General features: G+C 42.4%; 1 protein-coding gene across 1 annotated transcript; it reads left to right on the top strand.

Moving 5' to 3' along the window:
* The first annotated feature begins 8,984 nt into the window (after nt 1-8,984).
* itpka (inositol-trisphosphate 3-kinase A) lies at nt 8,985-27,297 on the top strand. Its single transcript, XM_048973813.1, has 7 exons — nt 8,985-9,851; nt 20,941-21,037; nt 21,224-21,437; nt 23,252-23,456; nt 23,688-23,789; nt 23,883-23,954; nt 25,361-27,297. The coding sequence occupies exons 1-7, from the start codon at nt 9,183-9,185 to the stop codon at nt 25,562-25,564; spliced, it is 1,563 nt and encodes a 520-aa protein (XP_048829770.1). The 5' UTR covers nt 8,985-9,182; the 3' UTR covers nt 25,565-27,297.
* Nucleotides 27,298-27,664: the final 367 nt, after the last annotated feature.

Here is a 27,664-nt window from a genome sequence, read left to right on the forward strand (position 1 = left end):
ACTGACTTTGACAAGGGCCAAACCATTATGGACAGATGATTGGGTCAGAGCATCTCACTCTGAGGAGGGAAAAACCATGAACCTCCGACAGGGTGGTGGCCAGTCAGCACTCATCAATGCAGGATGCGAACACTGTCTGTCCCGTCTGGTACAAACCAACAGAAGAGCTACTGTGATCGCGCATTTGATGACAGTCATGGGAGTGATCTGTCACGGCACACGGGGCACTGAGCCGTACTGCATATGGGGCTACCCAGTCGCAGGCCAGTCAGAGAAACCATGCTGACCCCATTCTACCATCAATAGCACCTACAATGGGCACGTGAGCATCAGGACTGGATCATGGAGCAACGGAAGAAGGTCCCCTGGTCTGCTGAATGCTGTTTTCTCCTGCATCATGTGCACGGCCAGGTACGTGTCAAGCATCTCTGGGATGCATTGATCCTACAAGTCAAAAGTTTTTGTACACACTGAGATTTTCTACATTTGCATGTTGCTCACCATTTATTACAAATACACTTAGTATTCTTTGCTTACAAATACATTTACAGTATGTTCACCATTTGAGTAGCTTTATTAGCAAGAAAATGTCGTAGCTTTGATTTTTTTTTTCTTGACAGATCAAGAATTAGAAATCGTGAATAAGGTGAGATATTTCGGTCACATTAGGAGTAATTTATGTGATGATGATGATGATGATGATGATGATGATGATGATGATGGTGATGATGTAATGCACCAGTGCTGTAAATGATATGGTCAAGCTAATTTGTTGGTTCGTAAATTTCATATCTGTACAGATGACGTAAAAATAGCTCTTTTTAAAGCATACTGCACTCCACATTATACAGCACATTTGTGGTGTAACTATAGCAAAGCAAAAATGAAACGGCTTCAGGTGGCATATAACGATGCATTTCGAATATTGTTTAAGCTCCCAAGATGGATTAGTGCAAGTCATATGTTTGTGACTAATAATGTTCTGACTTTTTATGCTGTGTTGACAAATCTTGTTTATAAATTTACATGTAGAGTAATGGAGTCACAAAATGTAATTATTAAAGCCGTAACTGAGCCCTCATTAAGTGATACATGATATTTCTCGTTATTGGAAATACTGGAAAAAATGCTTGCATGTTTTTTAATGTGGTTTGTATAGCTGTATTTTTTTTTTACTTATTTTTCTTTTGTGTGTTTTTTGATGTGGACCTTTGTTGTCTCATGAAATAAACCTACTCTTACTCATTAAAGTTACTTCCTCAGTTTGCAGTTATAACAGCAAAAAAAAAATCATTCTTTCTACAAGGGATATCAAACACTGCTCTGTTTCATAGGATGAAACAGTTAACTAGTGCATTTAAAGTTAAAGGACAGCCTAGAATTTGACTATACCATCACCACAGTACCCGTTAACAGGATGCCAGATATGTGCTGTTTCATACTCTTTCCATGTTATAAAGGAAACTTGTTTTGTTTGACTTACATTTTCATTTATAGCTGTTCACTCAACTTTCTAATGCTTAATAAGAATAAGTAGTTTATGAAATAAATGGAAAAGTGGTAAAATCCTGTGCTGTGCAAAAAGCTTTTGACTGATAGTGTATGTAGGCCAACACTCTTTTGGCAGTTTGTGGTTTTTCCCTCCTCAAAACACTCTCAGTAGGTGCTCAACATAGCAGGCTGTGGGCTCCCCATAAGCCGTGCTGTTTTGCAGATACTCTGACCCAGTCATCTGGCCATGAAGTTTTAGCCTGGTCATAGTCACTCAAATCTACAGTACACCCCCATTTCCAAAAAAGTTGTGGCGTTGTGTATAATGTAAATAAAAACAGAATGCAGTTGTTTGCAAATTATATAAACCCATATTCAGTTGAAAATAGAACAAAGACGACGTATAAAATGTTGAAACTGACAAGTTGTATTAATATTATATGTATTATATGTATTATATGTATTAATTGACAAATATATGCTCAATTTGAATTTGATGGCAGCAACATTTTTCAAAAAAGTTGGGACAGGGGCAAAAAGTTGTGTAATGGTAAAATTAAACACCTGGTTGAATATCTCATAACTAACTAGGTTAATTGGCAGCAGGTCAGTAAGAGAATTGGTTATCTCTATTAGTCTCTGTGCAGTGAAGATGGAGAGAGGTTCAATTCTCTGGTAAAGACTGCATGGGCAAAGCGTGCAGTAATTTAAGAATAATGTTCCTCAACATAATATTGCAAATCATTTGGGAATTTCATCATCTACAGTAAATTAATAATTAAAAGATTCAGAGAAGCCTCTGTACGCAAGGGACAAGGCCAAAAACCAATACTGGATAGCTGTGGTCTTTGGGTCCCCAGGTGACAATGCGTTAAAAGCAGACGAAAATCTATAGTATAAATCACTTCATGTGCTTATAAACACTTTCGAAAACCATTGTCTGTTGAACAGTTAATCGTTGCATCTACAAATGCAGGATTAAACTCTACTATGCAAAGAAGAAAGCATATATGATCATGATCCAGAAATGCCACCGACTTCTCTGGGTCTGAGCTCATTTAAGATGGACTGAGGCAAAATAGAAAACTGTTCTGTGGTCTGACAAATCAAAATTTCAAACTCTTTTTGGAAATCATGGACGCCGCCAGGCTAAAGCGGAGAGGGACTATCCAGCTGGTTTTCAGCAGACATTTTAAAAGCCAGTATCCGTGATGGTATGGGGGAGGTGCATTAGAGGCCATAGCTTGGGTAGTTTGCACATCTAGGAAGGCACCATTAAAGCTGTGTAGTAGAAGAGTCCGGGTGCTCGACTGACCTGCCTGCAGTCCAGAACTGTCACTCACTGAAAACATTTGGCACTTCATGAAAAGGAACATATAACAATGGAGACCCTGAACTTTTGAGCAGTTGAAATGCTCTATCAGGCAATATTGAGACATTTCACTTTCAAAACTCCAGGAACTGGCCTCCTCAGTGCCTAAACATTTACAGAATGTTGCTAAAAGAAGAGATGATGCAACACAGTGGTAAACATGCGCCTCTCCCTTTTGAAACATGTTGCTGGCATCAAATTCAAATAGAATATATATTTGTCAAAAAAACAATACATTTCTCAGATTCAGCACTGGATATGTTGTCTTTGATCTGTTTTCAGTTAAATATGGATTTATATGATTTGTAAATAATTGCATTGTTATTTACATTTTACACAGCATCCTAACTTTTTTGGAAACGGGGCTGTGTATACCTGTGATCAACGTGTCAACTATGAGTACTGAATATTAGCTTTAATAAATCCCAAACCTTGACTCACATCTTTTTTACATTAGAGTCAACATTATTCACTTCATGTAGTGGAGGTCATAATTTTTTGGCTCATTGGCATATATTCATTAGTTTTCGTAAAAGAAGACTTGTTACCATCATGCCACCATATGTAGATAATTCTTCTTGTAAACATAGGATGAATACATTGTTTGGTATAATATTGAATCATATTATTTTCGTGGCAGGCAGTAGAAGGCACCCTTCACGCTTGCCTCACTCCCAGAAAGAACAGTGAATTGTGACCTTCTGCAGTCAGGTCTTGGCTGCTGACTGTCTTCTTCAAACAAAGAAAGGAAGAAAAAAATAAAGGAATTTCTTATTATCTTTCTAGGTACTTTCTCTGTTGGCAGAGATCACGCACACTCTTGCCTCACACTTTGATTCCAGCCCCAGCACAGCGTGCGAAGGCTTCACCTTCTCCACGTGTCCACATGGGTTCCCTCCTACAGTACAGAGCAGTGCCTCTCTGTTGGCTCTTAATTTCCATATTTCACTGTGTAAATGTGGACTTGTCCTGCAACAGACCTGCACCCAGTGTAGGATGTGCCATCAGAAGGAACCACCAGATCACCCACATTGGATAAGTCATACACAATAAATGTAACGTAGTTTTGCTGATGGATTAACATTTAACTAATGCAAGTGACATAAATTGGTTGATTTTTATAACAAGTTAATATTTTGTTTAGCATGCATTTAGAATACTACCAAATCACCTGTGTTAAGCCCCTCTAATGCAATGCAAAGAGTTAGCCATTATACACTGAAAGCTACGTGGATGATTATGTCCCATTACTAGTTGCTATGTAATAGTGACATGGAAACACACCTGTCACAGGGCCAGGGAGTTGGAATGTTATGAAAATATAAAATCATTGTTCAGAGCAAATTTCGCCTTCATGTGAATCTAGTGTTAAAAGCAGTCTGTTCAGCTCACTGGGAAATCAGGTATTCATGGAGTAGCTTTCATTATGGGTTCTAAAGCTTAAATGCTTTTCCTGCAAAAGAAAACAATGTTGAAATTGGCTGAAGTGGACTTAGAGATGTCAAATGCATATAAGGCAGAACTGGGGGATGCAGGGTTGCAGTTAGATTGCTCTCTGTCTCCCATGATCATTGTAATTCGTATATACAATCTATCCTGAGGGTCTATGGGCCCATGAGTTGACCATAGGACACTATCAGCAGAGATAGTGTGACTCTTATGCTGCTTTTCCACTGCCACCAAGAAAAGAGCTGGACCACAAAGAGCTTAGCATTGTAAATTACCCGAACCGTACCCTGAAGAGACGGTTTTCCATCATAAATTATCCAAGCCATAGCAGAGCTGATATAATAAGCATGGCTGAAAGCGTGACTAGACCGAACTGGTTGTGTCACCACCGTCTGATTGGTCGAAATGCACATAGATACCAGTGCTCTGCGTGGATATTAATCTTACAAGCTTTGGGCTCTTGGACAAGGTCCAGAACTTCAACCTGTCCAGTGATGCTGACTAACTCCCTGATCCTCATTTGTGTGTCACTTTGGGCAAAAGCATCTGCTGTGTAAATAAATGTAAATATTCACAGCCACCATGTTAATGGAGAGTACAGTATTGCTGTGAGTTTTTCCAATAAAATGCCCTTATGTCTTTAGAACTAAAAACTAAAAGCATAAATTTCACTTCCTCAATAGCAGCTTCCTGATTTTAAATGTGAGCGAGGTTTGTCATGCTTATAGGTCGACAGGAATTGACGTCTCTTTCAGAGCATTAATGGCAAGGTCAGTGTTCTCTGAGGTGAGCTGCTGACATTTGCCTTGGTTTCTGCCTTCTCATGAGCTTTCAAGTCCTTCCCAAGGCTTGTCATGAGATGATTAACCTGCTGTCTTGTCAGACTAACTCGTCTGTTATATGTATTTCTTCTTTTAAGGCTCCCAAGTCATGCAAAAGATCACACAGGACAGATCGATGTTTTCACTACATTCAACAACATTGTCTTCTGGGATAAGCCATTTGAAATGGAGTGTGAATATATAAAAAATTATTAATAATGATTTGTAATAGATTCAGTTTTACCACTCAACATTTTTTTACCTTGAAAATGCTCGTGTTGTTTGAATTAGTCTGTGATTTGCATGCCACTACTATTTACGCAATGCCTGTTGTCTTGCTTTGGTCCACTAGGGGGAACTATGAATATGACATAAATGAGAGACAGGTGTTTACCTCCGTTTCATAGGGACATTTAAAATGAGTATGTAATGAATGTGTGTTTCTTGTACCATCTGTGCAGAAGAATCAGTGACGTGTCAGGAAATCAGCCACCTCGGCAGGCGTGTCGTCATAGCAGCCAAGCCAGTTTGCGGGAATCTGTGGTCTTCTCTAAAAAGCTGGTGATTCCTGCTGCTGTCAGGATGCCTGTGATAAGCGAAAGGCAAAGAGGCGGCATTTCAGTTCAGAGCAGGGTCAGTCTTTCAAAGAATTTCAGCTTAAACTGCAGATCCTTGTCTTGCCACAAATTTGCTTGCATCCTCCCATTGAGTTCACAGCAATAAATATTTAAAGAGCGGTAACCTGAAGTAGGTATTAAACTGCGTGTATATTCCTTTAAGACCCCACTCTCAGCAACACTACAATGTCACAAACATCCTGCATTACCAAGGATACACATATTATTCATATCGCACGCTTTTGTCCTTAGCATTTGCTGCTTGGAACAGCTACCATTTTAGTTATCAGACATCTATGTGCATGCCACAGCAGAGAAACTAATTACCGGCAGTCGTTACCCTTGGGAACACAGTTTAAAATGGCAGATAGTACAATAGCAGACTTAGGCCGACAAACCAGTTTGGAGTATGATGAATGGTTACCTGAATAACGTTGTTGCCTGACGTAGTGTGTAATATGCACGCCTTTGGCCGCCTGCCGTGGATGATTCAGCAACTACACTCATCACCAGGCAAGAAGTACGGCACAAGGGTGTGGAATCCGAAACAACAGAACAAGTGGAAAAAATGAATCGCTGCTGTATTCAACCTCCTCACTCTCTTTTTGTGCCCCGGTATTTATTCATAAGTAAACATAAAGAAAAAAAAAGCTATATTAACAATGTCATTTTAGTTGGTTCATATCTGTTAGCATTTAGTTAGTTAACACACTAACAAAATATTTAGGCATGTATCCATCCATCCATTTTCTGTAACCTTTTGTCCCATTCAGGGTGGCGGGGGGGGGGGGGGGGGGGGGGGATCCATAACCTATCCCAGATGCTACTGGTGAAAGGCAGCTATACACACATAACTTTTAATATTTAAACATTTCCTAGGTCAAAGGAAGTTGACTGAAAGGTACTTTTGTTGTCAGGTTTGTGTGAAGAATATGTTAAATGTGTATGTAGTTTTTAATGGGATGATTTTATCAGAAATTTTTCCACTACTCAACAACAAATGCAGTCATACTGTACATCTTGAGTACCCTCCTGTCAGGCGGAGTGATTAAACATTTCAGGACGATACTGGGAGGCCCCCACTGAACAGATCAGGCAGCTGAAAAAATGTTTACAGACAAGTCTGAGGGTCACCTCGTCTGGGTCGATCTGGTGACAACAGTTAGAGTCATTCAATTTAACACTGGACTGTGTGCCCATGTTGCCCTGACTTGTCATTTCTGGACTAAAGCAACCTTTCCAACTCGCTCCAGGATGTCTGTCGACAGCAGGTGTTCACACCCTTCCGCATGGCTCGCAGGCTTTGTTGACAAAGGGGCAGAGTCATGGGCAGGACCTACCTGCTATGGAAAATCCATCTTCGCTGACACACTGCAAACACTTGACCTTTACCTAGGAGCTGCTAAGCTCCTTCAGCCTTGTTCACATGCTCATTTCAGACTTTTGTATATTTTTTTCCTCAAACACAGGACCCATTAGACACAAGCACATACCATCATGTCTTCATAATAATGCTTAATAAATCAGTTTAATTATGTTTAATTTCTAACATATTCTCTATTTTTTTAAATCTTAACTTTCTGTAATAGTTGTTTATGCACAGTGACGGAGCTGTTTTGCCACAATAACATTTTACTGCCACATGGGGCATCGCTAAAGATTTTGGGCATCATGACAGCATATCATGTCAGGCCCCCAAATTCAGACCAATCAAGTAATGATCCAAATTTTTAAGGACCCTTGGAATCATCCAAACTTCCCCCTCCCATAACGGCACCATTGCATGTGACAAATAAAAAAATTTGCATCTAGAATCTAATTAAGTTTAATCAATAAAGGTGTCATTTTAACAAATAAGATCTAACTTCATATGAAATATTTTCACAAAATAGGAAATATAGAAATATAGCTGTATGTATTCCAGAATTATGAGTTTCCATTTAGAATTACTGATCACCATTTATCTCATAACTTTTCATTCAACAACACCCACTTGGGAGGGGCAAGAACGGCACTCTCCCTCTAGGGTGTGTGTGCTGGTAAATTTCTAGCCTGTGGGAGGTGTCTGACGATTGTTCCATGCCCGAGGGAGAGCGGTCTTCCCTCACTTCCACATGAAGTCCCATGGGGGCCCAGCTATGCAGCCACGGCTGGGTGCTGGGCGGGGGTGGTTGTCAAGCACCACCCAAGGAAATGAAATTTGCTCTGGCTGACGTGGTACTGCTAGGCACACAAACCCCTCTCTCCCCCAGCCCAAGGACCCCACCCAAGGCTGCCCTGTTTTTAAGCTCGGCATTTATTGAGCCTTGACACGGTTATTATTTGCTGATAAAATGCTTTTATTGAGGCGTGTAAGAAGGACTGAACCCGGTCAACAACATTCCTGCTCGAGATCAGGAGTGAGAGCATAGTTAGTGGAAATATATGGCTGAGATGAAGCAGAACCTCCCAGTTATGTCTCTGACTCAGAATAGAGACAGAAGACTGAATCCTCTCACACAAGGTCCCACTAATGACTACAACACTGATTTGTGTGCCTATAAATAAATCCTGCAATGTCCTGCACCATCACAACTGAATGTGTACGTTACCAGCAAGCACATACACACTAAACAACATTCAGATATTTTTTAGAATATAACTGGAGTTGTAAATATATTTTAATGTACATTGTTCCATGCGAAGGTGTTCACTTTTTTGATGACTGTAGCCTAAGTCAAGAGATCAAGTACACGTAGATCAAGTGTATATGATTAATTAGCATTACGTTGCACCATTAACATTGGGAGTGTTCCTGAGAATATGCAAAAGTGGAAATGGCCTTTGTAGACTAGCCATGGATTGTCCAAGTCTGTAGAAACTGTGCAAAACAACTGAGATTGAAGTTTAAAATAGTAAAATGAACCACTGATCAATGTCACTGTAGCTGAGGCGAAGTTGAGATGAGCGACATTTATGGAAGCCGTTTCCATATTCCATAATTTTTCCCTGAACCATAAAAGAGAAGTTTAACGAAGTTGATGATGCTGACGTCGCAAATAAGAAAAAAAATGGAATCGCAGGTGGTCAAAAAATCGATAAACTGCGATTTATCTAAGTATAAACGACTTTTGTTAGAAATATCCGCCGAGTTGGGTTCCTCTGTTCTCCTCCGATAAATAATGGGTGGCTATTAACTGTGAGTCACCGGGCTAAGCCGTGCCTTTGCCCCAAACCCTGTTTACACACTTAATGATTTTCAGGATCGGTGGTAATTTAGGGCTGGCTCAAACATCGTGAGGTGCTAGACCAAGCCGAGAAAGAAACCCAAGAGGAGTTTGCGGCGACCCAACAGGTCCGTGCGCTAAAACCGAAAGAAAGACACCAAGTGAGAGAGAAAAGAAAAGGCGCTATATAAATAAGGAAGACACCCCACGCACGGCGAATCGCGCTATGCTACACACACTCGGAGCGGGGAGAGGAGCTCCGACAGCCAGCGGGGGATATGACAATGAATCGGACGTGAGAAATTCTCTGAAAGACGGGGAAAGTGAAACGGAAGGCGGGCGTTTGGACATCGCGTCCGATCGAGTTAGCTTTGCTGCCGAAACTGAAGCGATCGTGGAGAACCATGCAGTAAAAGCGGGAGTCGCGGAGCAGGTCCGGACGTTGCTCGCTCCAGTCGCAGCAGATAAAAGCCACCGTCGGCACCAACGAGGCGATCAGGTCAAGCAGATGCCCAAAGAACGGCAGAGACTGGCCAGGGAGAAGAAAGCTAGTCGAAAGTCACCCGAGATCAGCAACGGAGTCAGTCCGACTACAGAACTAGCAAATCCCATGGTGGAAACGGCCACAATCGCTTCAGATGAAGACCTAAACTGTAGGTTAGGTCGTGTTCCGCAGGTGACCATAACTCCAGAGGAGGGTGATGGTCCTCGGGAGTTCCAAGAAGATGACTGGAACGACCTGGATGGTCCTCTTCGGCGAAAACAGTCCAACTCGTCAGTGTCATCTGCCGGCTCCTCCACGGTTCTCGAGGAGTCTGAAGATGACATTCTTAGTGACAACGAGACCAAAAGCAAAGGCATCGTCACTTTAGAGCCGGTGGAGGACTCGACCACGGTAAGTTTTCATATCGTTAACCATATTCATGTTTTCAAATGTATTTATTTTGTGAGATTGAGGTCCAGAAGGTCCACACATATAAAACAGGCCCTATATAATTCCATTAAAGAACAATTTACCGAAGTTCTAAATCCCAGGACTGCACGCATCTCTCACAGTATTTTAATAAACCTAAGTCAAAAAGCCAGCTTGTTACTAACATATTGTTTCATCGTGAACAAATACAACCACAATGGAATATTTCGCTTTGGGTCTATGTATTCGAACTATATTGTAGATACAGACTAGGCGACACAGTGCACTTCAGCCAGTGAACAGATCGTTCTTATTCCAAGCACAACTTGGAAATCAAGTGAAGGACGTTTTGAACGTTTAGACCAAGTGCGTATAGAAAATGGATGGATGGATCCTAAAAGCAGTTATGAAGTCCATGAAATATACATCATGTGAGGAAAGCTGAATATACTTCGAAATCACTTTTGTTTCCTCTTTGAGTTAGATTTTTTTTTTTAGAATAGACCCCTATAGACCTTCAGAATTACCTCTCGTCTTCATTTAATGGTTTTGGCAAGTCGCGTTCTCACCATAACTGTCAGATGTGGTCATGCTGGTGCAATGTTGAAATCAGTGTTTTATTTTCTCGCAAACCAGCACCGAAAATTGTCGTAGCCTCTAAATTAGTTTGTTAGTCTTTCAGAACATTCGTTATATCATATATTAAGGACATTACCTTTTATCCGAGTAATATCCGAATATTCAGAAGTTATTGTCAAGGATATGAGTTTCTGTTTGTTTTGAATAATTTTTACTTTTCTCAGAGGAATAAATTAATAAATGAGCCCATTATTTTGCCACATTGCCGAACAATTTGAGACTGTTCACAGTGATGACGTTGTATATCATGTTAGATGTAAGGGGATACGTTTTATTTCCAAATATTAATATTTATGTTCTAAATGAATCACCAATTCAGTGATAGTTGTTACTTTTGAACAATTAACTTGCGCAGCAGTGATTGTTATCTTACGATAAACTTATCATTGATTTTCGTTAACTGGAAGGGTCCCCGCGGGGTGACACGGGAGGGCCTCTTTACTTAACGTTGTTCCAGATTGCATAACAGCTTTCAAACAAAGTTTTAATTTATTTACTTATTTATTTTATAAAAAGTCACAATATTATATGTGTGTTATGAATATATTGTGACTATAGTTTATAATGAAATGTAATGAAATTATAATGTGTGTATCTAATTCTCCACAATACTTGAAATAACATGAAGGACTCATATAATAAAGGGCTAATGTATTTATATTAAGGAGTAATATGAACATAAATCAGGCCGAGTTATCTGAAGAATCAATCGCTACCCTGGCAATCAGCCTGCGGTTTCTGGAAAGCCCGATTTGCATACCGTCATGTCTGGTTACTGTGTTTCACAATATTACTAAAACGGTTACCGTTTTTTGCTGCGCTTTACGAAATGGACATTAGATTTATTATACGATTTTACATTTACATTATCGTGGTGGCTCAGTAAGTAACAAATCCCGTGGGTCATGGCTCGTGTAGTTCTCATGTTCTCTATGTGACTTCGTAGGCGAGTCGTGAACGGCTGCCCTGTGAGACACTGGCTTCCTGTCAGTGGTGCCCCCCCCGTCTTGTGCTCTTTGCTTCCTGAAATATGCTCCAGTTTTACTGCAATGCTGAACTGGATAAGTGGTTATTCAAATGACGTGTATGGTATTTCTTGAATAGTGGGCTTTTTTCCCCCAAAGCATCTCGTTTCTATGTGTTTTCGTTTAAAGATATGCAGTTGTTCTACTGGCGTGATGTGTCGATTAACCAAGGCACGTTGAAGGGCTCGTAGATTCGCTCCTTTTAAAATATGCTGTTGTACTGCCAGAGGAAATGCATTAAAAAATATCTAAAAAGGAAATAATAGGCATTCAAATTATTTATTAAGAGGACTAGTTGGAGACAAGACCAGCATTCGCAAGCAGGCACGCTTGACTTCAGAGTTTTGTGTTTTATTCAGTAAAACCAAATACATTTTTGGCTATGCTTATTTGCCTACTGATAAAAATTTAATGTATTTAAAACACAATAGATCATAGCAGACTTAAATGTATGAAATTAGGCAGCAGTGGTTGAGTAGCTGAATGCAATACAGACAAAACCACAATCCATCCATCCATTTTCCAAACCACTTATTCTACTGGGGGTCCGTAGCCTATCCCGGAAGCTATGGCCACGAGACAGGGAACAAACCAGGATGGGAGGCCAGCCCATCACAGGGCACAAAACCACAACATGAAGCTGATATTGAAATAATGCAAGGTTGTAGTTTTTGGTGGTGGTTGGCTAGTATGTGCTCATGCTTTCCAAAGTTTAGAGCAGGGAGCAAAAATGTGGACTGTCTGGCAGGGAGCTATGAGGGAGTAAAAATGTGGATTGTCTGCGAGGGAGCAAAAATGTGGGCTGTCTGGCAGGGAGCTGGAAAGGAGCAAAAACATGGACTGTCTGGCAGGGAGCTGGGAGGGAGCAAAAATAAGGACTGTTTGGCAGGGAGCTGGAAGGGAGCAAAAATGTGGAACTGCTGAGGGCACCCAAGGACTGGATTGGGAAACACTGGTATAACACTGGTATCTCTACTGGTAAGCTGAGCTTCAGCTTGAAGTCGCATTCTGCTCTCATTATGACTGTGTCATCCTGGCATTCCCGGCCACATGTGCCCATTGTTTTCGTAAGCACACAGTCACCCTGTTTATGCATCATCAGTTCATTGTCTGTACAAAAGGTTCCCAGACACTGGAGAGTAAAAATGGACACTGAATGAAAGGAGGCGGTCTCCAACTATTTTTCCCCGAGGGCCAATTTCCATCAGCAAAAAAGCCAAAATCCACTGTCTGCGAAAAAAAATTAAATATAATGGGCAGTGTGGGTTTGCACTCTCTAATGATTATTATCATTTGGTCTGGATTAAGTTGTATTCTGGCCTGGATGTGGGCCATAGTCTGCCAGTTGGGGGCCGCTGTTGTAGTCAGATGTTTAGAGTTTAACAAGGCAACATGCAGTAGCAGCCTTCTGCTGAAAACAAGTCTGACCCTGGAAGACTGAAAGGTCACTGTTTGAGCTCTGAGCCATACAAGCCATAAACATCTGGTTCTCTGAAAGGTGTGTAAGGTCAATATGTTACAAAGATGTCGTTAATCTCTGGGCATCAGGCACCAGCCTGACAGGGGTTAACAATGAGGCACAAATTTGCGGTATGCAGGCAGTACAGTCTTGGATTTTTGTAAATGCAGTTTAGTTCTAAAGGTGACTTGATGGTTTGTGCTTCCTGTATTTTCCATTTAATTTGTCGCAAAGTACAAAGCTTCTGGCGCTAGACAGATCTTGTCCAGTGAGTCATTCGGAAATGAGCCAGAACGGCCCTGTTTTTCCATGGAATTTCACTTCTCTTTTGGCGGCTCCTATGCTCAGGTCCTCTTAAATCCTGCTCTGTCTTAAAGGGAGAGAGCGAGAGGAATAGGAGGAAGAGGTGTGTGTGTGTGTGTGTGAGCAGGTATACCTATCCTTATGGGGACACAATGTCCTCATAACGTGATAAATATACGTTTTTTTGTCCCTTATGGGGACCGGTTTCCTGGTCCCCATAAGGGAAAACTCTATTTTATAAAAATCAGTGATTGTTATGAAAAAACTAAAAATGTAGTTTGCTTGGTTACGTATGATTATGGTTAGGGCAGGGTGGGGGTTAAGGTTCTCATAGTTAGCGTTAGCATTTTGAAGTGAATGAGTGGGCCCCATAAGTATGGGTATACCCTACACATGCGTGTGTGTGTGTGTGTGTGTGTGTATGTGGTGGGCACACATATGACTGCACTTGAGTACCCACTGTTGACTTACCTTGTGTTTTCTGCACACAACCCCCCCCCCCCCCCGAGAATCCCAAACTGGTGCTTTTTTAGTGATCCTTAAAAAATATTTGAAGTCAAATATTTCTAAGTCATTTGAGCACTGACCAGTGTTTTTACATTTTCCTCTGTAAAGGCACAATAAAAATTATGACATAAAACAGCAAAGTCTTATATATGTTGCTGATTTCTACAAGTTCTATCTCTGCAGAAGATTTGATGGACTCGATGTTGATTGTTTTAGCCTGGCCTCGGAGGTGATGGCCTACTTAAGGCTGGGACGTCAGGCTAACATTTTCCACCTGCCTGGCAGGCCTTTAGTCAAGCTGTTCTATAAAAGGGCAGAGAAGATAAATATATCCAGCCGTGGAAAGTAGAAAAAAAAGTCACAAAGTTGCTTTCTGGTTAACCTTAATCTATGTATTATTTAATTCTATAGTTTGCATTGTTACATTTAAATATTTAAATGAATCTAAATATATACATATACATATATATACACACACAAGCAGACACACACACATATTTATGAATTTGCTTTTATTATTTATTATTTTGGCATTTGTTTTCCATTGCCAGTTATACATAATCTAGTCCAGAACATGCACTGCAAGCTGTGAATTTTGATAACTGATCGGTGGCTCCTGTCTCCACTGACTATTCATCGTGATTTCTCTGGAATGAAATATGCGTATGTTTCGTTTCCCGGCATGTTACTCACGTTACTGCGTTTCGTGAAATCTGGAAGACAGCTTTGATCATTGATTGAATGACTTGTCAACTGAATGCCGTGGTCCGTTGAAGAACAAGGGCGATGGACTTGTCAGATTTCCCCTGACAGATTCTGATCTGCCTTGTAGGGTTAAACAATACAACAGTCAGCATTTGGCAGAAAGGGTTTCCTCTTGTTTTTCTAGCCAGTCAGATCGCTAAAGATTGACATTAGCTTGAGTGAATTACTTCCTCCTGTCAGCTTTCTGTTCTAGGGATCCTCTGTTTATTACCACACAATTTCATCACGTGTAAGGAATTTTTTTTTTCCCTATGCTAATTTTTTTTTCTAGTCTCTTTCATATACCATTTAATGTTTGGTTGCTCTTCCTGGGTTTTTATGGCAGTATTGTGGCTCAGCCACATGCATTTGTTAACATTCAGCATTAAATATTAACAGCACGGTCAGAAATGTGATACACGCTTTGATGGATCAGCATCTGAATCACTTGAGCAGGAGGTGCTAATGTAGCGAAATGTTTTTTCTTCCCCTCAGATGTTTCATTAGAATGATGCAAAAGGCTTTCAATTCTCCTTTCTTTTCCGAGCAATTAGGAAATATTCTAGGCAGAGCATCAGGCAGGGAAAACTGCCCTTTCATTTGTGAAAAGCGTAACTGGTATGCCAGATATTTTTGAGATATAAAGACACTGGGTGTTTGTTTACTGTGGATTCCCTGCTTTGTATTTTAAGTTGTAAATTATGCTGGATTTTTCTGATAAGCATAGTGAGCCGCGTTGCACCAGTACAGTTCTGGACAGCCCTAGATTGTACAATATTGCAAGGAAGAGGTTGTGAGCATTAATTAAGACATTTAGATGTTTAAGGCAGTCAGAGCTTAATCTTAATCGCATAAATGGGCCCCTGCTAACAATCACAAAAACCAGGTACAGATAAAGTTTGGGTCCTAGTGCGGAAAGCAGCAATCAGTCTTCAGGTCGTGTGCTAGTCCTGCTCTGTAGGCCACGTGACAGAAGTTCATCCAGCAAATACCCTAAGCTGCCGGTATAGTTATATAAGCATGACGAGGGAGACACCATCCCAGTAATAACATTTGGTGCTTTTTTCTATTAACTCAGCTGTAGTATTCTTATTTATTTGGGGTTTCTTGGCTTCGTTCCACTGCAGAATGTATTGGAAACACAGGGCTGATGCTTCCTTGTGATCTATGACAAGTTTGCTCTGCTAGTGAAGTGTGAAAAGTCACTTGGATGACGAAGCGGGGAACACCCACTAGAACGCTGAGCGTACATATTAGCTGCTGTCCCAGCACAGTTAAACACTTCATCCTTAGCTGATAAATCAAGCTTTTAATAAATCGAAATTAATTATTTGGGCGTTAATGATGTGACCTTGGGATAATGTTCTCACTTTAAGGCCTAAATGTATACTGATTTAAGGGCGATTTATCAAGCCATGCAGTTAGTATTGTGCTGCCTATGCTCATCTGGAGTATAATTATTACCTTTTAAAGGATTAGATAAGTAATCTTACAGCTTTATGTGTGTTTATACCAGTTACTGTTCGCTGGAGAAAGCCGCCAGATCTTCTGCACAGTTTTCGGTGTGTTTATACCAATCGCTGTTCTCTGGAGAAAGCCACCAGATCTTCTGCAGAGCTTTCTGTGTGTTTATACCAGTTACTGTTCGCTGGAGAAAGCCACCAGATCTTCTGCACAGTTTTCGGTGTGTTTATAGCAGTCGCTGTTCGCTGGAGAAAGCCGGCAGATCTTCTGCACAGTTTTCGGTGTGTTTATACCAGTCGCTGTTCCCTGGAGAAAGCCGCCAGATCTTCTCCAGAGCTTTCTGTGTGTTTATACCAGTTACTGTTCCCTGGAGAAAGCCGCCAGATCTTCTGCACAGTTTTCGATGTGTTTATACCAGTCGCTGTTCCCTGGAGAAAGCTGGCAGATCTTCTGCACAGTTTTCGGTGTGTTTATACCAGTCGCTGTTCCCTGGAGAAAGCCGCCAGATCTTCTGCAGAGCTTTCTGTGTGTTTATACCAGTCGCAGTTCGCTGGAGAAAGCCGCCAGATCTTCTGCACAGTTTTCGGTGTGTTTATACCAGTCGCTGTTCCCTGGAGAAAACCGCCAGATCTTCTGCACAGTTTTCTGTGTGTTTATACCAGTTACTGTTCGCTGGAGAAAGCCGCCAGATCTTCTGCACAGTTTTCGGTGTGTTTATACCAGTCGCTGTTCCCTGGAGAAAGCCGCCAGATCTTCTGCACAGTTTTTGGTGTGTTTATACCAGTCGCTGTTCCCTGGAGAAAGCCGCCAGATCTTCTGCACAGTTTTCTGTGTGTTTATACCAGTCACTGTTCGCTGGAGAAAGCCGCCAGATCTTCTGCACAGTTTTTGGTGTGTTTATACCAGTCGCTGTTCCCTGGAGAAAGCCGCCAGATCTTCTGCAGAGCTTTCTGTGTGTTTATACCAGTTACTGTTCACTGGAGAAAGCCGCTAGATCTTCTGCACATTTTTCGGTGTGTTTATACCAGTCGCTGTTCCCTGGAGAAAGCCGCCAGATCTTCTGCAGAGCTTTCTGTGTGTTTATACCACTCACTCTTCCTTGGAGAAGGCCCCCAGATCTTCTGCACAGCTTTCAGTGCATTTATACCAGTCACTGTGTGATGGTGAAGACTGCTCTACAGAATATATTCAAGTGTTTTAACGTGAAGAAGTGAGTTAGATCAGCTAAGGGGGGGGGGTGTGGGTGTGTGGCCATGTTCTGATAGGATATAAATTGGTTGGACTAATTTAAAAGTTTTTCCTGTATCTCTGCCAGAAGATAACAGGTGGTTTGAGTTGCTTCTTGTATAACATGTTCATTGAAAAAAAAAAAAGATTTCACAGCTTGCAGGGGGATGTGCTGGTATAGCCACATTTTAAGGCCACACATCTAAAACTGATGTTAGGATTGAATTTCTCACCAAGCCAATTAGCTGTGCCGGCCTGGGCCAGCATGGGGCCGAGCTGAAGCAAAATGAGATTATAAATTCATTTGGTGTGGTGGGTCTCTAGGGAAGAGAGAGTCCTTTGTTGAGACATGGGGAACTGAAAATAAGCCGCAGTTGTTTATGAAACAGCCTGAAACTGTCACCGGGCATGCGAAATGTCAGGCAGTGGGCATTATGTAATTAATGTTGTGTGTTGGACAGGTAGGTATTCACGGCCTCGTGTGGCCGGCTCGGCCTCTCAGACTGGCGCAGGGAGAGTGGGCGGGCAGCATCGCCCGTGTGTGTCCTCGCGAGCCTCTTTGGGCGGCAGTGATAATGTGCTCTCACACGTGGGCAGATGAGTCTTGGGGTAGTTCCTTATCTGTCCCTTTGCGTGGGCGAAGGCTCCACACACAAGCTGCACAGAGGGCCCAGCTATTACAGCGCGCACATCGAGCCTGCTGCGCTGACATTTAGCTTTATGTGGCAAAAGCTGAGCCAGGCGAAAAAGTCAAAAAATGATCATGGGTCATAAAAAGCTGTCTAATTACACGATCTGTATGGTGGGGGCCGCGCATCCCACGTTTATGTAAGGATTCTGTATATCTCGGTCGGCTGCTGCACCAGTAGCCTTTGCCTGTGACATTTGCAGTTCATCCCTACAGTGAAACCATTTTTGAGCTTGCATTTCTTTTGGTTGCCTAGTGACAATGAGAGAACATGGCTAGAGAAGATCCAGTCCTCCTCCTACCAGAATTCTCGCCTTGCTGAAAGGCTTTTGCATAGGGGGCTCTTCTTCTGCTGAGCTACACGTTGTTCTGTGTGCAAATTTTTGTGTGCATGTGTATGTTGCACGCCCCAACTTTTCTACTTCGTAATATTTCACCCTGACAGCAGTGGTGAAGCGTAAGTATTTCACGTGGAGGTCGGTGGTTCTGCTGGCTTGGATGGTGTACCCCCGACCTGCAGTTTGAATCCTGTGATCCCTGAGCAAAGCTCTGAACCCTGACTGAGCCCAGGGTCTGCTGACCCTGTGCTTGGACCGGAACCTTCATCCTCACATGTATCTCAGAAGGCAAGACTGTATATATCACAAGCAAATAACTCCTATGTACCTCTACGTATACTTAGAAGAACAGAAAATAACAGCATCTGAATGTTTAAGTAATAGGGGTGGACTTTGCATGTACTCCCTGTGTTGCGTGGGTGTCCTCTTGCAATCCAAAGACTTTCATTTTGGTTCAGTGGTATCTGTAAAATGCCTGTAGTGTATAATGTGCATGGGTGCATTTGCTATGCAATGTACCGCCATCCCCTCTAGGGTGTAGCATAGCTGAGTGACCTGTGCAGCCTGGGGTAGGTTAGAAGATGCCTGGATGGATACTTTATGAGGATATAAGAACACTGAAGTCTGCTAATGTTCCACACATGGAGGTAAATGATAAAAAGCAAATCCAATTGAACTATACCCTTCTCAGTCACTTCATTAGGTGCAGATGCTTGTTAGTGTAAACAGACTGGTTCTCTGAACAACCAATGATGTGGCTGTAGGGATCGGAAAGGCTCAAGAGGTTAAGCTGCCATGTGTCTGAGCATCAGAACGACTAAGATGTGTGACCTGAGCGGATTTCCAGCATCTCAGAAATGGCCGCCTTCCATAGATTTTCAAATGCTAAGTTAAGCGTAAATTAGCAACAGTGCTTGTGCAGAAGGACTTCTCTGAGCACACAACTCGCTCATCCTCGAAGCAGTTGGAGGAAAAATTTGTTCCTACGCAGTAGTTGCTTAGTATACCTAATAAAGTGGCCGGTGAGTGTAATTTAGATTGACAACTTCCTGCATTAAACCGAAGATCATACCTGTGAATAAAATTGCAGCGGAATGCAATTATTCGGTTGTAATTATAATGAATCCATCTGTTTTTAGTAACTTATTAATTCATATTAGCATCGATATAAATATGGAAACACATTCTTCTCTGAAAAGCAGTTGGGAAGTGTTCTATGAAACAATGAAATATAGGTTGAGTGCTAGTACTGGGTGTTGCCACAGTAGTCTGTCTGATCATGCTGAAGATGCTTTTGATGAGTTTTACACTGTTTTTGGCCATGCTCACATTCATGCAGGTGAATCACATTTCCGAGGGGATGCCGAGGGAAGTGACGCAATACACATCGATTAGTGACCTTGGTGGCAGCGCGGCCTCCCACCGTCCAGGCGGTGATCACTGATTGCACATCTTGAAGGCGTAACCTGTGGTGTATTTAACGTTTTGAAAGCACAAACTGTGGGAAATGCACCGATGAAGGAGGAGGACATGTCAGGCCACAGTCGTGGGAGTAGAAAACATTCTGATCATAAAGGAGAACAGGTTAGAGAGTTGCTAATGGCGATGAGCCTTAGGAGTAAGCCTGCCCGAAGATCTCTCTATGCACAGTTATGAGAAAGTGCTGGTATAGGCGAGATCCTGGCAGCTTACTCACCGTGGTGCTGTTGTGGGTGCCGACCGATGGGACGTGTAAAAAAACGTGGGCAGCAGAGAGCCAGCGTTAATGTCTGGCTCAGTTTTGGAACAGAGAAAAACTGAGAGCATCAGTTGCTACGAACAGATTACTAACCACTCAAGCACGCTTACAACTTCAGGGAACTGCTCGCTTTGTTTTGAGCAATGTTCAAAGTAACTGGAAGCTGTGGAACTGCTGCATATGAGATCTGCTGCTTATGTTTTCCAAATTACTGGCAAATCTTCCCATTTCACAGTCTCACTGATTCCCTGGAAGTGAGTTGCCTCAAGCAGCAGGCAAGCAGGCGTTGACTAACTGCAGTGTTGCCCTGACTTCCCCCGATTTGTAATAGCTGTCTAGCTGACATACTATAGGTCGCACAGTTTCTGAAAGAAAACACACACACACAAGCCTCTTCATAAGGTCATTGTCGTGGCGCACTTCAGACACACCAGAGCTCGCAGGAAACCCTTCTACGATGCTTGTTTGTCTGAACAGCAATTCCAAACCCTGCACTGGCTGCTTGCGGTGTGTTGTGTGATTCATCTGCTCAGAGTGTGAACCTGCACGTTTAAGCTGAGATCTACAGCATTTCCTCAATATTGGCCAACACAAAGCACCGTCACTGTCACGTTGACCATCTGAGTCCAGCTATGAAATGAATGCGAGGGATTTTATTGTTTGTGTTTTCCATGCGATGCAAGTGGAACAGCAGTGAGGGTTTCTATAAGTGTCTTTGCAGAGTTTTCATGGCGGACTGGTTACTTATGCACGGTATGCCGTGGTACGTTGGGGCAATTCAACTTTGGCTCGGAATTCTGTGTACCTGCAAAACACGCCCTTGGAGATGGGCCAGTCAATCTAGCATCTAAAAAAACAGGCCTGCAACCCCCTTGGGCAATTTTTTCATGCTTCTTCGAGGCTTCCCTTGACTCAGCTTGGTTGTCCTGTTTCCTTCAGCAAAACAGATCCTGGTCGAAGATTAAGAGCCTCGTCCACTGGCCGTTTGTCTCGCACCGCAAGCGACTATCCTGGATTCAGCTCGCTGGACACAAAGGTGAGGCTTCCTTCCTCGCTCTTCTATGATCACCTGAAGCCACAAAACGATGTGCACAAGCAATAGGGTTCCCATTGACTCATGTTAAGGAGTTATTGTGTCTCCTGGCTGGACAGTAAGTAGAAACGCCTCAGGCCTTTGCTTGCAGCTGTGCCTCTCTGCAATAATGTGCACTGGACCCCACAGGCAGCTTCAAGGCAGGCGAGGAGGGCACCATTCTGAAGAAGTTCTCGGAGAACGAGAAGCTGTGCTTCGAGCGGCTGAGAGGGGAACGCCTGCAAGACTTTGCGCCCAAATACCATGGCGTGACAGAGCGTGACGGGGAAGCCTACCTGCAGCTGACAGACCTGTTGTATGATTTCGACGGACCCAGTGTCATGGATTGCAAAATGGGTGTGAGGTATAACATGCGGTGGGGGCGTTCACACTGAAAAGCTCGTACATTAAAAATGCAGCACTCTGTGTAGATGGATTACCTTTACAAACAACTGCCAGGCCCCCACCAGCACTAACCACACTGTTTTTCTGCAGAGTTCATATTGATCTAAGATAAGGGCCTTGGGGAACACCTACATAAATAGAGGGGGCCATTTAGCTGGGGAGGGTTTGAGTACAACCTTTTAAAGAGGAACTTTTAAAGGGGCCAGAATGCATGACTCAAACCATGAGTGCAGAGGAAGGTTTCAGCAGGGGTAACACCACTATACTGCCATCAGTCTGTCACCCCTCCCTGATATCTGAAAAAATGCAATGAATACGTTGTGGGCTGCCTGCAAGATTTTACGAGGCAGACGTGGAGCTTTGAGGCGGGGGAGCTTGCTGTCATAGGCCCCCCAGTGAATGCTTCTGATTATCAGAGAAGCCAAGGGAACTGGCAGTTGTTTTTTTTCTCTCTCGTAATTGAACACCTGTCCTCTCAGAGGCCTTGTGATTACTTCCTGCCCCCGAGGGCAGGGCGGCACGGTGAACGGGTCTTATTTTGCCGACTGCACAGCCATGTTTCCTGTGTGGAGGAAGAATGGGTTCAGGCAAGCATTCACACACACACACACACACTCTCTCTCTCTTTCTCACACACGCACACAGAAACACGGTTGCAGTTACGGGGTGTCCCTTTAGACTTGTTTTCACACCACACGCACACAAACCCACACGTATCACCACACACGTACGCTTATGCACACACAGGAAAAAAATGTCAGCTTAAAGAAGGCTTCCCTCACGCTCCTGGTCTTTCACACACAGTCACACTGGGCACACACATACACACACATACACACACATACACACACACCCATGTGTTTATATAGGCAGACAGTAGGATATATGGCGAGAACGGCACACAGGCGCACAGAGGAGCTTCTATTCATACACACACTAACACAAACTGGGTCCTCTGTTACGTTTCCTTCTTTGACATACAGGAAGCTGGTAGGGTTCAGTGGAGACAGTGAAACTGAAGAAAAACAAACAGTAGACTGTTGCGTGTCTTTTGTAACAGGAAGGCTGTACCAGAGAGTTTGTGTGCGTGGCTGAAGTGAGGAGTTCAATTTAATGATACTTTATTGATCCCACCTGGGGTCGTTCTTTTTTACCTATCCTAGCTTGCTCTCCATGAGACACACGTAGATGAGAGCGTGTTCGGCAGCAAAGGGCAGCCACCTGCAGCAGCACCCAGCGTGCTGGGGGTTAAGGGCCTTGCTGAAGGACCTATAGACATGTGACTGTTCTGTCGAGGCAGGTCTCACGCCTGCAGCCTTCCGATCACCGGCACAGAGGCTTAGCCCACTGAGCCATAGGTACGGAGGGAGCGGTGGCACACAGGGCGAACAAATACGGCAAGCCAGCCCGGCCCACATGTTAACTTTGGCTCGGTTCTTATAGCTCAACTCCAGCGACGCTTCGCATTCTCACAACTGGCTGAGACATGCCGGCACCCTCAGATCAAGCAGTGGGTGGTGTGGGGGGCCAAATGCTCTGTGGCGCAAGACAAAGTTAAAGGTCATTTAGGTTTATTTTGGTGTGAGGAAAAAAAAAAAAAAAAACAAACTTCTCCACCCACCCACCCTCATCTCACTCCCCAAGCAACCAAGCAACCAAAGACACCCCTAGCAGTGCGTGGCTACATGCTCGTGTGGGGCAGGTCTCTTGTGCATCCCTGAGTGCATGAGTTCAGCCTGATCTTTACCGGCTTTGGCTGATGTGGTCCTACAGGACGTATCTGGAGGAGGAGCTGGTGCGAGCGCGGGAGAGGCCCAAACTGCGCAAAGACATGTACGACAAGATGCTGGAGGTAGACAGCGACGCCCCCACGGCGGAGGAGCACCAGCAGAAGGCAGTCACCAAACCGCGCTACATGCAGTGGCGGGAGACCTTAAGCTCCACCCACACACTGGGTTTCCGCATCGAAGGCGTCAAGGTGAAGCATGATGGACCGTGCCGATATTGTAGAGTGAACAGAGGATATAGTTGCACAACTGTCTTTAAGCTACGTAGCTCACAGCGTAGGCATGAACAAAAAAAGCACTTTTTCCAAATTCAGATGATCTTTAGAGATTTCAGTAATGAGAATCACTTCAGTGTCTCGGTTGATAATACCTCTCAAAACTGACCAAGCTGACCAAGACTCGTGACTCAATGCCGCTTCTAGAAACCAGATGGTACCTGTAGCACAGACTTCAAGAAGACCCGGTCGAAGGAAGAGGTGATGCAGGTCTTCAATGATTTCGTGGCTGGGAACAAAAACATTATTGTAAGTTCCATTTTCACAACAGTGGCGTTGAGTCGGGATTTGTAACCTTTTATTGTCGCCTAAGAATTTCTGCCTTTTTTGTCACCCAATCAGAGGTCCTATCTGAGCAAACTGGAGCAGATACAAAGTGTTCTAGAGGATTCTACATTCTTCACGCAGCATGAGGTAGGATGAAATATTGGAAGTCTTTCGTTTTACAGGCAGCACAGCTATTATTGTCCTCAATAGTTCTCCTTTCTAATTCGGGCGAAATCCTGTTGCCCTTTTCTGAGGCAATCTTCAGCATGATAGTAAACAGAGTATGTCACTTCTCAGAATAACTGCAAAAATGAATCATATGAATCAGTCTTTTTACCATTGTAGCCTTACACTTCTGGGCAAAGGGCTGATGTTTGCAAAATGACTTATGGTGGAGGGAAGGGTTTCGACTTTATGGGTACTCCCTGGCATTTGAACCCACAACCTCTCCGTCATTAGTACAACTATATTTAAAACAGCCAATCTATCAAAAAAAAAAGAAATAGCCTTGTATTGAAATGGATCACAGGTGCATCTAATTATACACACATTTCATTTCACATTGACTAGTGTGCAAGCCAATAATGTAATTATCTTCCAGTAATGTAATAATATTCCAATAGTGTGATAAATTGCTCAGTTCTTAATGTAACAAAAATCAATAATGTAATAACTGCCCAATAATGTAGTAGCTTATTACATTATTGCCAAAAAGTTATGATGCTATTGGTTCAGAAAATACACTGCCCAGCCAAAAGAAAGTCACCATTTGAATTTATATCAGCAAATACTTAAGAGCCAATGACTGGATCATTATTACAGCTCAGCAATGTTATGCAGCAATGAAATAAAGTCAACTGAGTACCTGAACCTACTGACTGGCCAGGTTACACCTCCATCCATCATAAATGGATTTTTTTCTCCCCTGTTGGCATGGGCATATTCCAGGACAAGGATGCCAAGATTCATTGGGTTCGAATTGTCAAAGATGGTTCAGGGAGCGTGAGGAATCATTTTCACGCATGACTTGGTCACCACAGAGTTGTGACCTTAACCTCATTGAAGGTCTTTGGGATGTGCTGAAGGAGGCTCTATGGAGTGCTTCAACTAACTTGTCAATACAGGAACTCAGTGAGAAATGAATGCAAATCTGGATAAAAATAAAGGGTGAGATGTTGCATAAGCCTGTGGAAACAATGCCATGAGAAATGTGTGGCATAATCAAAGCTAAAAGACGGTCCAACAAAAAACTCAAATGGAGCCTTTTTTTTTGGCCAGGCGGTGTATATGACATTATTTGCCATTTATTTCATTATCGACTTTTATTACATTAAGAATGGGAAAATTATAACCATATTGGCAGTTACTACATTATTGGCAGTTATTACATTATGGGCTTGTACAACTTCTGACTGGTGGCACAGTCTGTTTTAGTGGGCTGCCATTGGCCTGGGGGGCCGCAGCCCTGACTTGGTGATGGCCAGGAATCTGCGTTAGTGTCAGTTGGTACAGTAGCACATGTCTTACAGTCGTCTTTCCTCCACTCTGCCAAGGTCATCGGTAGCTCTCTGCTCTTCATCCACGATCGCACTGAGCGGGCTGAAGTGTGGCTCATTGATTTCGGCAAGACCACTGCGCTGCCAGAGGGAGAGAAACTTAACCACCGCATCCCGTGGCAGGAGGGCAACCGTGAGGATGGCTACCTGTTGGGACTCGACAACCTGCGCCAGCTACTAACGTCTTTGATGGAACCATGACATCCAACTATTGTCCGTCCTTTCTATTACTTGGAGAAGAGTAGAGGTACTAGAAGGAAATAAGTCTTGAGTAGTGGTGGTGTTTTAAGGGCTGCAATTCACACGTCCTGAAGGGAGACCAAAGAGACATGTACTACATGGCCACTAGAGGGCACTGTTTGCATCTTACAAAAGTTGTCAGATTGCGTCTGTTGAACTTCAGTCCACTTATTGCCAAATAGTCAATGTGTTTCCATCTATTACTGAAAAATGATTTGGGCATAATGCTGTCGCAGAAGTGTTTATGACATTTAAATGCTCCATATGAATTAGAGGTCAACTTTAAAATTTTATACAATACCCTCTAATTTTAATGTCCGAAGTGTATATATATTTTTGTTTATAGGATAAAATCTGAAAGAGCTGTGTTCACAAGTAAAGCATTTAGCAACAGCACACTGCGGTAGTATATCTGTAATCATTAACAGCTGTCTGAATGCACATGGAAACTGTAACTGTGTAATAATATGTCAAACCTGCAATTAACCAGCCTTGAAAATATTGGAACAAAAAAACTATACGACCCTTGTACCTAAGAGGCCAAACTAAGTCTGATGTTTACGGGACTGTTCAAAATTGTTACCTTTGCGCCAGCCCTCTAGAGAATAGACAGATGAAAATCTTTGAACGCTACGTTAATAACCGCTCTGAAAAAGTAATTACGAGTAGATGACTGAGTGCAAGGATGCGTGCGAATGGCATAGGCTCACGCTGGCCGCCCCCGCGACGAAGGGGGACATGGGGGACCCGAAGCGAGGGACCATTTCGGCAGCACTGCCCAGTCAGGTGACCTCAGAGTGGGTCCAGGTGGTGCCAGCTTGTGTCTAAGACGACGTGTCTGTTTTACGCCAAAAAGAGGCCTCTGATATTCTGGCAGCCAAAAAAAAAACGACAAAGCATGATATTGCATAATATTGTGAAAGATTATGACATTTATGGTGGATTGTAAAGAAGTGCCAATCTGTTCCAGTGTATATACTTGTTAAAATTGGATACTGTACATAAAGAATTTTATGTTTACAGCCTACAACACTACGTTTTACTTCCTTATAACCTGTCTGATTGCCTCTTTACCAAAGACTCAGTTTCCAGTTTTGTACCACGTTTGTAAATATTTTAACCTTTCCTTTAAAAATTAGATGCTGAAATAATTGAGCTGTCGATCTTACAGATATTGAAGGGGTTTTTTTTTTTAAATGACTGACTAAATATGTATTTATGGGGAAAGGGAAAATAATATATCACAATTTTCCTGCTTGTATCATCTCTGAAAAGCCGTACTTTGTGGAAACATTTACAGGCTAGACAAGTATTTAATATATTTAGAATATATTTTCTGTGGCCTATGATGCTGTGTGATATACATATACAATCATTGTTGGTGGTTGCCCAGCTTCTACAATGAGCTAGAAAGTGCATACAATGGTGATATACCCATAAAACATTTTCAAAATGCCTTTTTACACATGTTTTAAATATGGTTTATGGAACTTAAGGCTATTTGTATGTAACTTTTATTTTCCATCCCAATCTGGGTAACTAAGGGCTGGACACTTATGTTAGTAGGGTTATTGCTAGTTAACTGGTAAACACTAAGTGCTGTTGTACTGGCTTGACAATCATAGCAGGGACTCTGTGTCTTTATGTTTTGGTCTTCAACCTTTTCTGTAGTAAAAAAAAAACATTTGAATTTACTTGTGTGATCCTTGTTTCTTATTTTACATCATAAAAAAATGTAACCAGTCATATACCAGCAAATTTGATATCCTTAGTCACAATACTGCACTGAGATTGAATACATAATTAATGAAACACATCAGTGAGGAAATATAATTAAAATGTACAGGTCATCATGAGATGATTTCAAATAACTTTATTTCTAAAATTAAAATTTTCTTTAACACACAGATAACACATTCGATAAACTTTTGTACCAGTGCAAATATTCAGAAATAAAACTGCATTTTAAACCAGCATACACTGCATTTCTGTTCACATTAATACAGAACTGGTTTAATAAATTGATACCTAATCATACTGCCAGTGTTTTGAAACATTAAG

Source organism: Brienomyrus brachyistius, chromosome 14, assembly GCF_023856365.1.
Source record: "Brienomyrus brachyistius isolate T26 chromosome 14, BBRACH_0.4, whole genome shotgun sequence".
Taxonomy (NCBI): Eukaryota; Metazoa; Chordata; class Actinopteri; order Osteoglossiformes; family Mormyridae; genus Brienomyrus; species Brienomyrus brachyistius.

Coding starts and splice junctions, on each gene's coding strand:
- itpka (XM_048973813.1), top strand. CDS start 9,183: ATGCTACACACACTCGGAGCGGGGAGAGGAGCTCCGACAGCCAGCGGG. Junction 21,438..23,251: donor GATTGCAAAATGGGTGTGAG/GTATAACATGCG, acceptor GTGGTCCTACAG/GACGTATCTGGAGGAGGAGC. Junction 23,955..25,360: donor CATTCTTCACGCAGCATGAG/GTAGGATGAAAT, acceptor CACTCTGCCAAG/GTCATCGGTAGCTCTCTGCT.